This window comes from Eleginops maclovinus, chromosome 4 (assembly GCF_036324505.1).
Source record: "Eleginops maclovinus isolate JMC-PN-2008 ecotype Puerto Natales chromosome 4, JC_Emac_rtc_rv5, whole genome shotgun sequence".
Lineage (NCBI taxonomy): Eukaryota > Metazoa > Chordata > Actinopteri > Perciformes > Eleginopidae > Eleginops > Eleginops maclovinus.
The window spans coordinates 5738459-5755973 of record NC_086352.1 but is presented as its reverse complement, the minus strand read 5'-3'; the positions used below and the strand labels follow the sequence as shown (position 1 = coordinate 5755973).

The window sequence follows — 17515 nt, the reverse complement described above, 5'->3', positions numbered from 1 at the left end:
TTTGAATAAGCTGCTTTATTCCTGACAGTGTGTGTGTGATGCAGTCAGAAGTGAATAATGAGTCTGGGGGAAACTGTTGTTCATGTCCCGTGGTCACTTTGTGCAAACGGTTTTCTGATAGTATCTATTGCTGGGGGTGATCAGCAGGACGCTCAGTAATTCATAATACAACCTAGTGCATGACACACCATCACACCGACCTACATGTTAACCTGAAGCTGCAGTAAAAGCAACTTATAGCCAACATATGATCCATGACAGGACAGTGGCCCCAGGGCCATCGGGGCATGATAACATGCCCATGTTGGGATGTATGGAGTATTGAAATGCCATTCATTGCAATTTAATATATATTTTTAAAGCAAATGATGCAGTTATTTAAGAGGCCCTATTCTGCTGTTATGGGGTTTCCCTCTCCAGGTTTTAGTGCATGTAAATGGTCTGCTGAGGCTAAAATCCCAGTGTTCCCTCCAGAGGGAGTTTCTCTCCCATGGTTGTAAGTTGTTAAATTGTTTTTGAAAACTTCAGAAAGCTAGTAAGATACGAAGCAGTTTGACCTGCAGGAAAATATTGAATTCTCTCATAAACACTTAAAAAAATATTGGATTTGATACTTTTCTAATTCCAGTGCACACCTGTGGATCTGCACGGGGCGCTTTACTCACGTGCATCCCAGACATGATGAGGGGACAGCAGGTTTCCTCAGGCAGGAAGCGCTCACTGTTCAGCTGGTACCATCAGAGCTGCAACAAGAAGGAGGACAGCGTTAGAAACAGAACCTGATATTTTAGAGGCTGACACTGGAACACCTCTGGAGTCGTTCACTGGACATTATCATCCTGCCTTTACAAGCTCTCCATATTTATTCTATTGTCTGAATATAGCGAGGAAACGACAATAGTTTTTCAAATCAACCACTTTGACGGTGCTAACGTCACTTCCAAGTCCGAAACTTGAAAACATGTTAGAATTTTCAGGAAAAATAATTTTAAAAAATGAAAAAATCGACATTTAGGAAAAAAAAAACCAGAAATTTGAAAAGTAAATCAAAAGGAAAAAATTGCGGGGAACAAAAAGTGTGAATATTTAGGAGTGAGAATAATGAGAAGATAGTGGGACATTTAAAAAAACTAATCTGAAATATGGGACACGTCGTCTCCCTGCACATATAGCCTTGATGTTGACACCTGTGCTCTGAGCCGTCGAGTGGCTGGTAAAACAGTTCAGTGAGCTGCCACAGGTTACAGGAAGCCTTAATTATATTCCCTGACTGTAAAGAATAGAAGAATGTAACCTAAAAATACTGGTTTTCTACTCCAGCAGTCTGAGACATCTGAAAGCTGCTTTAAAACCCTTTAATATTCTATGTTTTCCAGGCATTTTTCACAGACTGGATACAGAATCCTGGAAATGTGAAGTGAAGCTTCCTCTGCCAAGTCTGTCCAGCATCTTCATTTTGCATCCAATTATCAGCCCTTTAGATGTGACCTTGATACAGCGACAGAGTGTGTGAGCTGCAGAGAGAAAGCGAAGTGAAGAGAGAGTGAATGTGTCTCAGTGTCTAAAAGAGTCCCTGTCTGCTGGGTGTGTGTGCCTATAGAAGAGCATGTGTGTGTGACTGGAAGTGGGTTAAAGAATGTGTAGTATGCAGGGTGTGTGTCTATAAAAACCCTTATCTGTGGTATGTCTCTCTGTCCCTCTCCACCACACACACATTAAAGGGTTTCCTCTCTGGGTAAATCAGAGCAGCGAACTGAATACACCAACTGTATGAAGAGGCGGACTGCAGCTCAGCCAAGAGAACAGGAAGTGCAAACGGGGAGGAAGTGTCCGACGCATACTTTCCAGAGCTTTGTACGAGATAGGGAGGGGCTTCAGTTGGGAGTAAACGGGGGTACTCACTTCCTTTAGACCGCCTACAGCCAGTCTGATGTAAGTGGCGACAGAGGAGATAAATAAACACAGTGAACAAACAGTGTGGGAAACTGGAAAACATGTATTTGGCACTAAATCAGGTTTCTTTGGTGCATTTTGAGTTTTCTCGGGTCGTTTTCTGACAAAAACCCCAGTTATAATTCACAGATTAATAATCCCAGTTTAAATGATGATTTGAATGACCTTCCCTATCCATAAAGAGGACCTATTCTCCTCAGTATCAGGTGTATATTAGTATTAAGGGTCTCTCAAGTGGCTTTAATGTTCAAAAAGCTCTTTATTTTCCTCATACTGCCTGAACTTTTGAATTGTAATCTCTGCAGACCATTGACATGCACACAGGAAGGGAGGGAAAGGGAAGGGAAAATCCCAAAAAGCATACGAGGGCCTCTTTAAATGTCCTTGAATGCCTGTGGTATAATACATATCGGCCCATTGCTTTCCATTTGATTCATTTCGTAAGTATCTGTGTATTTATTTAGCCATTAGCATGTAGCATCTCCTTCAGAGCTTGCAGAGCAGAGCAGATCTGTATGCAAAGTGACGGAGCCAAATATATCTGTGCTGCACCCAGAGGATCCTCTGCTGCACGTTCAGAGACGCTCAGCAAACCCACAGCCGGGTCCGAGCTATTCTTATCCAGAGCGGAGGAGCGCCTGCGAGCCGCTCAGAAGCTGCAGCATCGAGCTGCTCGTGTCAGTCGAGAGGAAGAAGCGACGGGAGGGAGAGTTCAGAAACGTAGAGCGATGACATCATGAACGCCGTGGTGCCGATGGTAAATATGGCTCCAATATGTGATATCAGTGACAATGCTCAATACTAGTCACTTTTACTCAGTTCCTAATAAACTAAGGGTGGTTTTAAGCCCAACAATTGGAATGCACCAAAGAGCAACGAGCATTTAGGCGATAAAAGGCTAAATAAGAACCAAGAAGTCCATTTTAAACTCTTGAAATCTGCATAGCAACAACGACGGGAGACTCTTCTGATGCTTGCTACGTTATCATGATGATATTCACTCCATTTGTAAAGCTCTAAAAACACGGTTCTCAAAATGTGTTTCATGCATAGAAAACAAAAGAAGCTGCAATAAAAAAGGAATGTACGTATTCTGTCAACACATGCAACGTAAACAACAAACGGTGTGTGTGTGTGTGTGTGTGTGTGTGTGTGTGTGTGTGTGTGTGTGTGTGTGTGTGTGTGTGTGTTCTTGACAACCTTATCCTTAGTATTCCTACCATGATCAAGGACTAGCGGAGTGTGTGCCGCCGACTTAACGAGGAGTCTGATCTCTAAAAAGGTCAACACTTCCAGCCCTCTGCAGCTGTCCGTCAAACAAGAGGAGATCACTTCCTGTTAGGGACTTTAAATAATCATTTTAAAAAGCCATGTTGTCTTTTGTTTCCGTGCAGGATCCTGGAGCTAGCCTCTCTGATCCTCACAGCTGCTGCCAGAATAAAAACCTCCCATGGCAAGCAGCTCACAGGAAAACAGATCCTTCATAGAGAATCAAAAGGTCTCTGTCACCTGTTTGAGATGGCAGGGAGTAAAAGACGACTTGAATATCTGGGTGCAGGAAGTTATTGATGCAGAAACACTCCAACAGGAGCTCTGGAGGTGAGTTTGAAGGTCAGATGTACTTCATTCGACTCCTTTTCTGCAGCACGTTTGTCTGTAAGTACAGCACTATCTCTGGAGGAGGATTTGATGACAGTGCAGTCAGAGTAACGGCTCATCAGTTACATTTCCACGCACTGCCAAGAGCCTAAACTCGTCTGGATGTGGATCTTAAATCAGCCCCCCGGTTCCTCTTGTGAATGGAGCACATTTGTCTCTTGATGGGAGTTATGAGCCGTCCCGTTGCTGCTCGAGTATCGGGATATAATTCAACATTTCGGGACGTTTCTCTTACATCTAATCCAGCTCTCATTATCCGACACTCAGCACAGGAATCACACCGTCAGCTCTCTCTGGATAAAGCCGGACGATGAATCAGCTCAGACTGATGTGCACGGTTTCTAAAAGCCCCAAAGACTCCACAGATTACAGCTCTAAACACACAGTCCAACTTCGGTTCAGGCTCAGATGCATGTCTGTTTAAATCAGCATGTCATTGACTGTGCCGAGGGGAAACTCAATATCATGAGCAAGTGTTAAACATGGACTCTCTTCCCCCCCAAAAAAACTGCACAAAGGACGGCGTTATGTCGCCTAAATTAAGCCCTGAACAACATTCCCATCAGATTCCAACAGTGGTTCGTCAAGCACGATACACAAGAGCTGTGTACGCTGCAAAGAGAGCTCTTTGTGTGGCTGAGCGAGTAGAAAAGGGAACCATAGGCTTTAAATCTGCACCTGCAAAGACCCGTCTGTGACCCTTTACTTCCTGTGAGACCTGACGGACACCTGATCACCCAATGACGCCATCCTCTACAATCAATCTCACATAATCCAATACTACATTACACTTCAATACTCTTAGAAATAATGAAATATATGTTTGAAAATCAAACCAACTTAGGATATAATGTGATAATTAACACATATTCAGACTGAACCATTGAAATATGGACTGAACATTGGTCATTTAAGTGTTCAGTAACACATTCAGGCCTTTCATCCAAAGGGCTTTGATCAATATTGAGTTTACGACGATACACGGTCACATTTAAATAAAGATGGCACGGCTTTCACATCAATTTGTGTGATAAATTCTGATAAATGTACGAATATCTGCCTCTCAATAAGACTTATCTTTACTCTAAGTGCCTCTCAGATTAGCAGAATGCAAATATAATTGTACGTGAACTTTTAAACCTAAAATGAAATCAACAAGGCACTGCTTTGACTTCAACACCTGTGCCACGTTCATGCTTTATGAGACATCTTTGCATCCAAATGTAACATAATGATGGTGAAATGAAGGTGCATTTCCATACAACACTGAAGCACACTGCAGGGCGTTCGCAGGGTTCATTTAGTTCCGGAAAAACCCCAAATTCTCATTGCAATTAACATTCAATTACCCAAATTATCCAGTCAGAGTCAGCCTGTGTTAGAGGGGTTATTCACACTATTGTAAAACCACGTTTGGAATAGTAAACAGACACATAGACGCCTATTTTTACCCAAAACATAATCCCATCAACAACATCTTATCTCCTGGAGAGGGATGAGGGAGGCAGCGTCACAGGTCCAGAGAGGCGGGAAACTGAGCTCGGTGAAACACGACAGAGTTTGTAGGACAGCTGAAATAAAAGGGGGGAACAATATGGAAATGTGACCTACTGGGTATGCAAAGAGAGGGAGTAAGCTGACAGGAGAAGGCTCAGAGTGCTGCCGGCTCTCAGAGACAGTGGACAGCAGGGACGCGTCAACAACTCACGGCTGCAGGCGGCTGCTCACTTCACATGGAAAGCGAGAAGATGATACACCTGGTTTATGCAAACACAGGTGTGATAACAAAAGGGAGCTAATGTGTTTAGCATTTAGCTGTACTTGTCTGCTCGGACAGATGCATCGTGGCTCTTCATAACAGGATAGACCAGGTTCTACTTGTGACAAATATAACCCGAGAGAGGAAATGCAAAAGGTCACGTCAGGTGCAAACCAACAATAAGTCCGACAAACAGACAGACAGCTTGTGGCTCACCACCCGACGTCTTAACCAGATTAAATGGGAATAAGAATCTGTTATTCTGGTTCAATTAATCAGAATAAAGCAACTAAGGAGGAAACAGGGAGCTCTAAAGGTTGCACCACTAACCAACTAAAGATCTTTAAAGATCAGTCGTTTTCGGATCAGGTAGCTAGAAAAGAAACGGCTAAAGAGTCCATTGGTTTTATTGCAGGAGTACGTACTCATCAGAACTTATTAAGCTAATTCAAGAAGTGGATCAGAGTCGGGGAGAGCAGATATTAAAGAGGAATCCTCTCTTAAAAACAAGGTCCTTATTTGCTCTCTGATTTGACCCCATTAAGCCCTGAGAACAGTAGGTCTGAGGCTTGTTAGTAAACCCTTCTCAGACCAGTAGCTGAGACACACAGACCTGAGACCAGTAGCTGAGACACAGATCTGAGAACAGTAGCTGAGACACACAGACCTGAGACCAGTAGCTGAGCCACAGATCTGAGACCAGTAGCTGAGACACACAGACCTGAGACCAGTAGCTGAGACACACAGACCTGAGACCAGTAGCTGAGACACACAGACCTGAGACCAGTAGCTGAGACACAGATCTGAGACCAGTAGCTGAGACACACAGACCTGAGACCAGTAGCTGAGACACACAGACCTGAGACTAGTAGCTGAGACACACAGACCTGAGACCAGTAGCTGAGACACACAGACCTGAGACCAGTAGCTGAGACACACAGACCTGAGACCAGTAGCTGAGACACACAGACCTGAGACCAGTAGCTGAGACACACAGACCTGAAACCAGTAGCTGAGACACACAGACCTGAGACCAGTAGCTGAGACACACAGACCTGAGACCAGTAGCTGAGACACACAGACCTGAGACCAGTAGCTGAGACACACAGACCTGAGACCAGTAGCTGAGACACACAGACCTGAAACCAGTAGCTGAGACACACAGACCTGAGACCAGTAGCTGAGACACACAGACCTGAGACCAGGAGCTGAGACACACAGACCTGAGACCAGTAGCTGAGACACACAGACCTGAGACCAGTAGCTGAGACACACAGACCTGAGACCAGTAGCTGAGACACAGACCTGAGACCAGTAGCTGAGACACACAGACCTGAGACCAGTAGCTGAGACACAGACCTGAGACCAGTAGCTGAGACACACAGACCTGTGAGGGATAACTGAGACGTTGATTTTCAGCAGGATGGGCAGCACACAAAAAATAAAATAGAGATCTTTAAAGGTCCCCTATTCCTCCGTTTGAATCATATATTCCAGGTCTCAGATATATCCACAGCCTGTCTCTGATTGGCTGAAACACCACACAGATCATTGTCCCATAACCCCCTCTGTTTCAGCCCTGTTCCCAACGAGCTGATTATGTGAAAAGGCTTTGAATGCTAATGAGCTGCTGCTGGCCACGCCACTCTGAGAGCTGATTGGTTTCAAAAAATACAATGGTGCTCTAGGGGGAAAGTCAGGTGAGACGGTGAGTGTGTGTGTGTGTGTGGGGGGGGGGGGTTTACCTTGGTTGGTAATTAGCTAATGGTTCCACAACCCTCCTGCCTTAAGAGCTGATATCAGAGCCTTATTAGATATCATTATCAACACGTTCCCTTGGTTCAACACGAGCCAATCAGGAGCTTGAATTCCATATTTACACACAGGGTGAGGTGATGTGCAGAAATAGAAATGTGAGTTGTTGCTGTGATGCAATTTAATTTAAGCTTTCCCCTTATCTCCGAGCACTGAAGGCTCGGTTGTAAATCTTTAGCAGGATGCTTTAAGTTTTATATTTGCATTAACGATGAAGTATTGGAGAGAAAGACCTGACAAATTCTGACGGAGGAGAGCTCAACCTGTGGCAGTGATTTAGTCAGCAGGAAATATTGACTTTGCTTTTTGGAATCTAAAAAACATTAACATACTCCAAATAATTCAGCAGTGTCTCAGTCAGTAGGGGCTTGGACTGGGAATCGTAGGGTCGCCGGTTCAAGTCCCCGAACAGACTTGAAATATGGAAAGTGGACTGCTACTTGGAGAGGTCCCAGTTCACCTCCTAGGCCCTGCTGTGGTGCCCTTGAGCAAGGCACCGGACACCTCCAATCCCCCCTCCCCATTGCTCCCCGGGCGCTGCACGATAGCTGCCCACTGCTCCTAGTACTAGGATGGGTTAAATGCAGAGGACCAATTTCACTGTGTGTGCTCTGCTGTGTGCATGTATGTGACTAATAAAGAGGGTTTCATCCTCCCATTCTATCTTCTATCTATCTATCTAAATAATTAAACAGGAAAATATTTTAAAAACAATAATCTGGACCGACCGACCTACATACCTCTTCTCTATTATTAACAAGCCAACTTATTATTGCTTGCTTTCTTCTTGTCACTTTTTCTGTGTGCCCTAATAAAGGAATTCTGATTGTTTCACTTCTGCTCAGGGCTCACAAATCTCACCGCTTTCTAAACCTTTCCAAACTACACAGGTATATTAAATAAAGATGAAGTCTTTGAGGATAAATGGCTGGACGAGAGGCGCTGGGATCAGGGTCTGTGGTTCAAACAGGTGCATGAGGAGCGAGAGAGAATCTGCAGCGGAGAGATGAATAATGAAGAGGGTAAATAATAAAGCGGGAGATCATGGAGAACAGGAAGTCCAGGGAGACAGGTTAACTCCATCATTCCTCCGCCTTCTGGCTCAGAAAAGGTTTGGACAGTTGGGTTATTTGTAGGTCATTCAGATTGGACTCCACACAGCCACACACTTCTGACACTGCCCTACAGGGATCAGACCTAAGTGCCTTGCTCAAGGATGTCTCACTGTTTCATGGTTTGGGGAAGACAGGAATGAAGATTAGAGACGTTTCCGTTACAGAGAGCACCAGACGCTCAGAGATCTGAACTAATAACCTTCAGCAAACCCTTTAAGGGTTGAAGCAAACACCCTGCGTTCCTGAAACAGACTGAGAGACGTAAGGATGAGTTTACGCAGAGGAAATTATAAGACCGTTAAATTATCCAACTGACTGTTTTAAGTCGTATTTTAAGACAAAATGTCAAAGATTCCATATTTTAGTTTCTTTAATGTGATAAGGTACTGGTTTCTCTACTCCTAAACCAAATACAATATAGTTTGAAACAAAAGAAGTCACTTGGGTTAGTCTTCTGTGATTTAAGGACACACTAATGGATGTTTTTCAACAATTTATAGACCTTAAAGCTAAATGATTAATTGAGAGACCGATCAATCGAGTGAAAGACCAACGAAGAAGAACAAAGAGACGGCCTGCTGGATCTCTGATCTGAGAGGAAACACACACACACACACACACACACACACCCTCTCTGACGTAACAAGTGACGGGCTCGCCGCTGATGAAAGATTACAAAAGCAGCGAGGCAGGAAGTGGAAGAAAGAAAGGAAGAGGGAGGAAGAACACCCCCCCCTCCTCCTCCTCCTCCTCCTCTCCTCCCTCTGGAGCTGTGGGAGGCTGCTGGACTGGAGAAAGCGTGGGGGGGAGGACGGCTTATTGTTTGAGCTCTGCTGCGGTTTGAGTGCCGGGCTATTTATATCCTCTCCAGATCCAGAGCTGCAGTGTGGAGGGTCTGCTGGGAGACTGGGTCAGGGTCTCCCTTTATATCTGGACCTGGGCTGGAGGACTTGGAAACAGATCTTATTATTCTGAATGATTTTCTAACCCTTTTGCACGATTCCTCTGAGAGGATATGTACCAACACATGTTTCTTTTCACCAGAAATGTAAAAAGTGTTCTATATTTTTACATTTTATTGAATTATTTTGAATTTAAATACCATGTGCATGCCGTGTGTCAAATAGTGTTCGGAGTTGTTTATTTTATTTATACTTTCCCCCCCCCTCTGTGGGACGAATAAAGGAATTCTGATTCTGATCAGGGGAGGCAGGTGAGAGCAGAGAGCTGATGGGAGGACTGGGAGGTGGAGGAGAGAGTCAGAGGGCTGAGGGATCCTGGGAGGTGCTGTGCTCTTCTGACATGCTTGGCAGGTGCTAATGTATGCACACACACACACACACACACACACACTCACACACAGTCTTTTGAAGTGGCTTCAAACATCCTAGGAGGTGAAAGAAAAAGAGCAAAGACGAGGAAGGAGGAGGAGAGGAGGGTAGCTTGATGCTGCTTCCATCTCCTCTCCTCTCCTCCTCCTCCTCCGATGGCGACACATGACAAGCCCTCCATTCAGTCCAGAGGAGACGAGCAGGCCGAGGACGGAGACACAAAGAGTGTCATCAGCAGCAGACACAGCAGGGGGCCGCTGCAGTATGGCAGCAGCATGAGTGGTGCTGGAGCTCCGAGTGTCTCCAATAAAGGAAGCATTCAGAGGAGGCAGCTCCGACACATGGAGGGAGAGTCTGACTGAGGGGAAGGCAGAGAGGAACACTGGGAGGAAATGGAGAAGGAGACACACACTGAGTAGAGAGTATACAGATCACCTGAGCGGGGAGTCACGTCTTAAAGCTGCTGAGTCATATATTGCACCTCAAACAACAAATAGATCCAGAGTTCCTTTACTTCCTCTCCAGAAAAAAGGAGAGTAAAGGAAAGGATCAGAAATCTCAGTCTCAGTGTCAGCCTGCTGCCTGCCACTCGTCCCCTGCAGACCCACCGGACATCCATCCCCTCTTTATTCTCCGTAAGCTGTCTCTGCCGTCTGACCAGACAGCTGACCCCATCTCCATATCTGTGGACTCAGTAAACCCTTTCTGACCCACAGAGAGATTGTTTTCTGGCAGCACTTTGACATTCTACGGGGAGAATCTGCATTACTGTTTGAGGGCACACTGCAGTTTTTCCATCATCCTTATGGCAGACGAACACATAAGATAATAAACGAGGTTGCGTGAAGCTGCCCTAATGTTCATTACTCTGTTCATGTAAGTATGTTTGAACTTCGCTTCAGGCCTATCCATAAATGTCTCTATTTTCTGTTACATAACCTTCTCCAAATGCTAATGAAACATGAATGTTTTGAGATGTAAAGAAGCTCAAAGCGAGCATATTTGAATTTGAATGAGCTATTTACAGCGAGAGTGAAGAGGAGACAAAGAGCTGCTCACAGATGGAGAGGACGGAGATCAGGACGGAGGGAGGATAGGGGAGGACAGCGGAGGATAGAGGAAGAGTTGAGGACTGTCTCTGCTTAATATGAGCAGCAGTCATCTGTGGTTTCCTGTGCCACCATGAATAATGGAGGCTCCGCCCCGCTCTGCCAGCGCTCAATTATTCATTCACAACCTCAGACTAGCATTAGAGCTCAGTGTGGGGTCCAGGCTCTCACTCTCTCACTCTCTCACTCTCGCACACGCACACACACACACGCACACACACACACGCACACACACACACACACACACACACACACACACACACACACACACACACACACACACACACACACACACACACACACACACACACACACACACACACACACACACACACACAGGAAGGGAAGGGATTGTAGTCTGTGAAGCGCATAGCAGGTTTTTCCTTAGAAACCTCTCCTGCTGCAGAGCTGCTGATATATTTTACACTACGGCCAACAGGAAGTGGGTATAACTGAGAATTAACAATGCTACTCATGTCATTTCACATCAGCTTTTCAGGGCAGTGATGCAGTCAGCAAATCAAATGACAGACCAAAACTACCACTGCATTTTTAATCATTTGATTATTGTTGATTTTTCATGCAAAAGGAATCAGAATCAGAATCCCTTTAATCGTCCCACAGAGGGGACATTAGCATTGTTACAGCAGAGAGAGCCAAAGACAGCTTAATGTTTCACACAAGAACTAAGAATCACACAATTGCAAAATACACAAAAAAGAAAAGGAATCAGGAAAATGCCCTTTTATGCCTCAAATACAGATTTCCTGCTTCTTTCTATACAAAGTGTGTATATTTGGCTTTTTAATTACAACATAAGACATTTAAAGGGGTCACCTTGGACTTTGAGGACAAAATTCTCCTATTTTATGGAATTTTAAACACAAAAAATTATTAATTGCAGCCAAAAAAAGGGTCATTTTTCAGCATTCAATTAACTCTGAGGTACTCTGTCTGCTCCTGAAAAACCCTAAACACTGATATAAATGACATGAAGAGAAGCATCTCATTTTGGAGAGATGAAAGTGATAAACAGCCTGAGGAATATCCAGCAAATTAACCAGTTCCTAATCATCAGTGTCTCCGTCAGAATAGGAGACCCCCAGGGACCACCCTAAGTAGGGCATTAGTTTCTTTTCATAGGCTCGGTTACGAGAGGTGGCCTAATTAGAATCAGAAGGACAGGTGTAGATCAGAGCTTTGACAGAGCAGTATACACTGTGTACATTGTGTGTGTGTGTGTGTGTGTGTGTGTGTGTGTGTGTGTGTGTGTGTGTGTGTGTGTGTGTGTGTGTGTGTGTGTGTGTCAGTAGAGACGAGACACTGAGGCATGTACTGTCACTTCCCCTCATACACAGCATGCCCCACTTTAAGCCTCTTGTTAAACCACACACACACACACACACACACACACACACACACACACACACACACTTTTATCACACACACACAGATTCTCATACACCCAGCGCCGCTCATCGGGGTTCAAAGCAGACAACAACTCGATGCACAATTAATCAAAATGCAATGGAACTCAAAATACGGACCAGACGAAAATATGCAAATCACATTCAGCGAAATGTTGGGTAAAGATGTGAAAATGTCTGAATGAAATATTGTGGATTTGCGGAGTTGTCCAAACGAGTAGAAGAGGAGTTTCCCCTTCCTTTAGTGTGTTCTATAGGTTTTAGTGCATGTAAATGGTCTGCAAAGGCTGAAATCCCTGTGTTTCTCTCCCACACACCCATGCATGAAACGCCTCCATTGGACTCCTTTGTTTACTTGTGGAACACAGTGCAACACTCACATTTCTATTGGCTAGAGCTCCAACACATTTGTACGTGACAGGCTAAGGGGCGGGACATGTCAGAGCGGTTGACCAATCACAACGGAGCCGGACAGCTAACCAATCAGAGCAGACTGGGCTCTGGTTTCAGACGGAGGGTGAACAGAGGTGCAGCACAGGCAGTGTGAGAAACATAAAGAGCTTTCTGAAGAAAACCTACAGTGAGCAAATCCATGAAGACTGAAGGAACACAGATGAGTCTAAGTATTGGAACTCGCTCCGCAGAGACCGTTGTGAAGGATGAAGACACGCATTCCTGCAGCACGTTGAGTGTGAGCAGAGGACACTGGGTGAGGGGGTGATGGTGTGGGTGGGAGAGTCAGGTACACAGAGGAACACACGAGAGGATCACAGGAGGATTTCTGCTAATGCACAGTCCATGTTTGCAGAGGCAGCAACCGCAGAGCTGGCCTGCGGAGAACAGGTTCAGGGATTTCTACAGTAAGCTTACAGAAGCCCCACACACACCCACACCACACACCACCCACACACAGAGACAGAGACAGAGACAGAGCGCAATAACCCAGTTTGCTCTCACAGCTCTAGGACAGGACAAAGCCTTAAAGAGAAGTGTGTGTGAGTCAACCTGGGCTTGAGACCACAGTATCTTTTTAACAAAGATCATGATCATTTCATCCATTGTAATTTCAACTGAACTGAACTTGTGTGAGAAAAAACCTCATCTATGTCCCTCTCCCTACTCACTCCATATCCAACTAGTGGTTATCCTTAAGAGCAGCAATTAGTCCTTTTTTGTGGAGTAAGTTTTAACTGTAATTCAAACAAACGTTACGCTCTAGAAGGGTAAAATAATTAGGCTACAGGTCAAGGGTTTCTCAGGTGTGTGTGGATGCTAACACAAGGATGGATGCATGTTTGTTTTGTAAAAAGAAACACCACACCTATCTGCCTGCTCCTTAAACATCACAACAAAGAGATTCTGATTCTGGACATGGATTGAAGACTTCAATTATTTTGAGGCTCAAGCGTGATCGTTTTGGAGGAAGCCTGAGCTGCGATGAAAGCGTTAGAGCTCGCTCTTTGGACAAGAGAACCAAGAGGCGGACACAGTTTGTGCTCTGGGAGGATAATCATCTGTCAGGTGTTTGTCAGGTGTGCCTGAATGCTATCTAAACGTCTCTGGGTTCAGCTTCCTCAATGTGAATTCTGTCTGGCACTTCTGTGATGATGTGATGGTCGGACACAACAAAGTGATTGAAGGCTTTTCTTTGCACTTTTTTGAAATGTAGTTTGCAATTTTCATATATGTTTCTGCCTTCTTATCAACCAAACGATTAATAGAGAAAATAACCGATAGAAAACAAAGATATCTGTTGAAGAGCCCGAGGTCACATCTCCCCATGGCTCATTTCTTATTCTATTTTTCGTATAGAACACGTAGAGAGACAGCTGGAGGAAGCAGGTCACCCAATGATCACCTGAGCAAACATCCTGACCTTGCATTGCAGTTAGACACAGCATGACACAGGATCCGTTCTGAACTCGTCATCAATCCAGCCATAGATATCCAGCCGGCTTATAAAACAGTGTTTACTGGTCGAGTACATTGCTTTACACAAGCATAGCAAAGCCTGGTGCTTCATTACTGTATCCCAGTGGAACATCAAGGGGCTCCATGCTAACAGCCTCTCTTCAGGTTTCCTGGTTTAGCTCGAAGCAACACGCACACAATTAACAACCTACCACGTAATATTCATCAAAAGGCAGACCCTTACTCCACACAATGAGGTTAATGCTGAAGCAAGTCCACAGTATGCAGGGAGGGGTCTGTGGGTCCTGAACGGTTGGTACATTCTTACGTTCCCCGGAGACTCAAGACAGAGCTTTGCAGAAACTTGAGACGAGTCGCTCTAGTTTCCTCCGATAGGGCGGACCCTGTGGTCTACCCAGCGGCCACAACATGAGCAATAATTGTCTGTGAGTGTGTGTGAGTGTGTTAGTGTGTGACCAAGAGAGGGGGGTGAATGAGTCCTAACACCATGAAAAATAAGTAGCACAGTAAGTATTTCACCACATCCGGGCCCATCGTCTCAAAGTCAACATTTATTTGGACATGTTTTTCGTTAGCGGCTGAAATAAGGTCTGTGGTCTAACACAAGCTGAGGAGACCTTCGTTCCAAGACACGGCTGGGCGTCCGAAATGTAACGTTGGTCGTGAGAAAACTAAAAAGGACCACGTTCACGTTTCCTCAGGAGGGGAATTGCACCCCCTCAACCGTTCATAGGCTTAGCTAGGGTGTGAATGCGCAGCCAGTGCCTTACACTAGTAGACGAGTCTACCAACCATGGAGATGCGGTACAACAGCGGTTAGAACATGTGTGCTAGAGATTATTTAGGACACATTCCAAACCCAAAGAAACAATGCTTTTGGTCTCTGCCGTGGCAACGTCCCACTCGGCCAAACCACCAACTTCAGACACTATGGGTGTTATATGCAACAGGTAGAAGATAAACCTGATCGTGGAAGCGGAACTTCCATTGTGAATAGTGACGACATACAGATGAAAGTCATAACATCTGACATAACATACTGTATTCTAATGCTAAACATTCTAATAGGAACAACTGGCCCTACAGCACTCTGTTTAGACAAATATGTAGACTTACATACTAATAAGTCGCATCCCTCCCTCATTAACAGGTTAAATGTATGTTCTATACCTCTCCATGAAATTCCGCAAACTATGTAAAGATATTTAAAAAAGGCTCTTCACAGAGAACTCACCATCGTCTGCATAACACACGTCTTCACCATCAACGCCCACTACAGTCACACACACTTCAATAAAAGTTATACATGCAAACAGCGGGGCCAGATAACAAGCAACTAAATGAGACTCCCAGACGTCATCACGTCTCCATTAGCCGCCTTTAGCTTAGCGGTACTGATGCGCAGCCATGTGCCTTTACTGTAACGTAGTTTATAGCATCGAGTTATCTTTTTACTTCAACAATGCAGTGTATTTGATATGTGGGGGTAACAACGTGTGAGTATTATAAACATGTGTTTGCCAGAGATTTGATTTTGTGCAATATTCCAAAATCCAAAGGAAAAATAGCAATGCTTTTTGAGTCTTTGCGATGCTAACTTCCCATTTGGCCAACACACACACACTTCATGCACCACTATGGCTGTGATTGCAAATTGGAGAAGGTAATAAACTAGATTCAGTGGAAGCGGGAACTTCCTTGTGAATGAGTGAGAGATAAGAAGTGAAAGTCAACGGTTAAGCATCGACATTAAAACCACTACTTTGGTAATTCCTCAATTGGCTGAAACCATTTCTAAGTAGGAACCAAGAATAGGGCTACAGCAGCTCCTGTTTAAAGAGGCAGGAATGGATGTGAGGACTTACAATACTCTAAGGATCAGAGCCTAAAGAGCGTGGCGATCCCCTCACACTCAATTATTCATGAGTTAAGATGTATTGGTTTCTGGTTGGTTACCACCTCGCCTGAACCATCTCCGGGGGGGCAGAACCTGTATCGGGTGGCAAAGCATGTGGATTTTACACAACCAGCACGTAGTAGAGTAACATTTAAACCTTATATACTTACTGGGATTAGCAGTACAAGTACAAGGGTGCATTTCAAGCCATCTGCTTGGATGGAGACGTTGACATACTGGTTGATATCGATTAATAAAGCCAGTACATTCCTAAACAAATCAGCAAGCCAGTACTATTGCATGCAAGACATCGCATGCAGATTACAGAAAATGAAATCATGGCAAAGTTTTAGGCTGCATGTTGAGCTAATGAGCAGAAAACAGGAATACGAGACAGTGGGGCAATTAGGCTCCAACGCACATTAACACCGCTGTTTTATAACTGTGCTTCATTATCATCGGGGGAAACTATAAAAGTCTGACAGAACAAAACAGACATTGGAGAGAAGCTGGAGAACTGTTGCATGATGAATCCGTATCGCGATACTTAAAGCACCGCACTTTAAATACTGAGTCATTCGGTCAATGGGTGCTCATCATACATCAGTAGGGAGCGGACAACAACCCTTATTCAGAGTGCAACCACGACTAGACATGGACCATGGTGTACGTGGACATGGTACCAGTCTAATATGTATGTTTGTTTATTTAAATCTGGGTATTTCTGGCTTTTCTCTTTAAGAGACCATATGTTAAAGTGAATATCTTAGGTTTGACTGACGAAAGAAGACGGTTAATGACACGCCCTTGGACTTTGAGAAACTGGGATGAATATTGTCCTCCTATCTTCTGAAAAGGAAGGCATTTAATGTTAAATAAACAGCTAAATTAACGGGGAAAACTGTAATGGTCTGACAGAACACAACATTCGTTGGAGAGAAGCTGGGTAATTGTTGTATGATAAGTCCGTATTGCGATAGAAAATACATCAATTTGTAGCCATACTTCAAATACTGATGCTGTCCCTGAGTCATTCGGTCAATGGGTGCAGAGGGAGCGGAGTGCAACCACAACAAGATATGGACCATGGTGCTGTGGACTGAAGTACCATGATGCATTGCTCTGCCTCTAGGATTTCCGTGTATGATGAAATGGTCAAAGATAAGACCTAAAGAATGATCCATCTGCCTCTCTCCTAATCCATCGTCCCGTATCTATTAATACGTCCATGCTTCCAACCATACCTTCCTCTCAGTAAGTCACGGGGCTCATCAGCTGGTTCACAGGAAGACACCCAGATGTAGGTCAACAAAAAACATCTACGGGTTTAATCTCTCAATCGGGAACAACAGGGAAGAAATGTTTGCTTTTATTAAAAAAGATAGCCTGAGGAGGAGGGGGGGGGGGTTTCACTCACAGGAGAGATCAAGACGATGTTTCCCTTTAAAAGAAGAAGCCTGTTTTATAGAAGAGCTAATGTAGGTCACTTAACTCTTCAGCACTCTGACATCATTAAAG

General features: G+C 44.5%; 1 protein-coding gene across 2 annotated transcripts in view; it reads right to left on the bottom strand.

The window, feature by feature from the left end:
* LOC134863628 (tyrosine-protein kinase CSK) overlaps positions 1 to 17515 on the bottom strand; it is a 42511-nt gene that overhangs the window by 18645 nt on the left and 6351 nt on the right. For both annotated transcript variants that reach the window (XM_063882254.1, XM_063882255.1), the window contains exon 2: positions 666 to 743. In XM_063882254.1, coding sequence (XP_063738324.1) covers positions 666 to 680 — 15 coding nt within the window. In that variant the 5' untranslated portion in view covers positions 681 to 743. The remainder of the gene's footprint in view (positions 1 to 665; positions 744 to 17515) is intronic.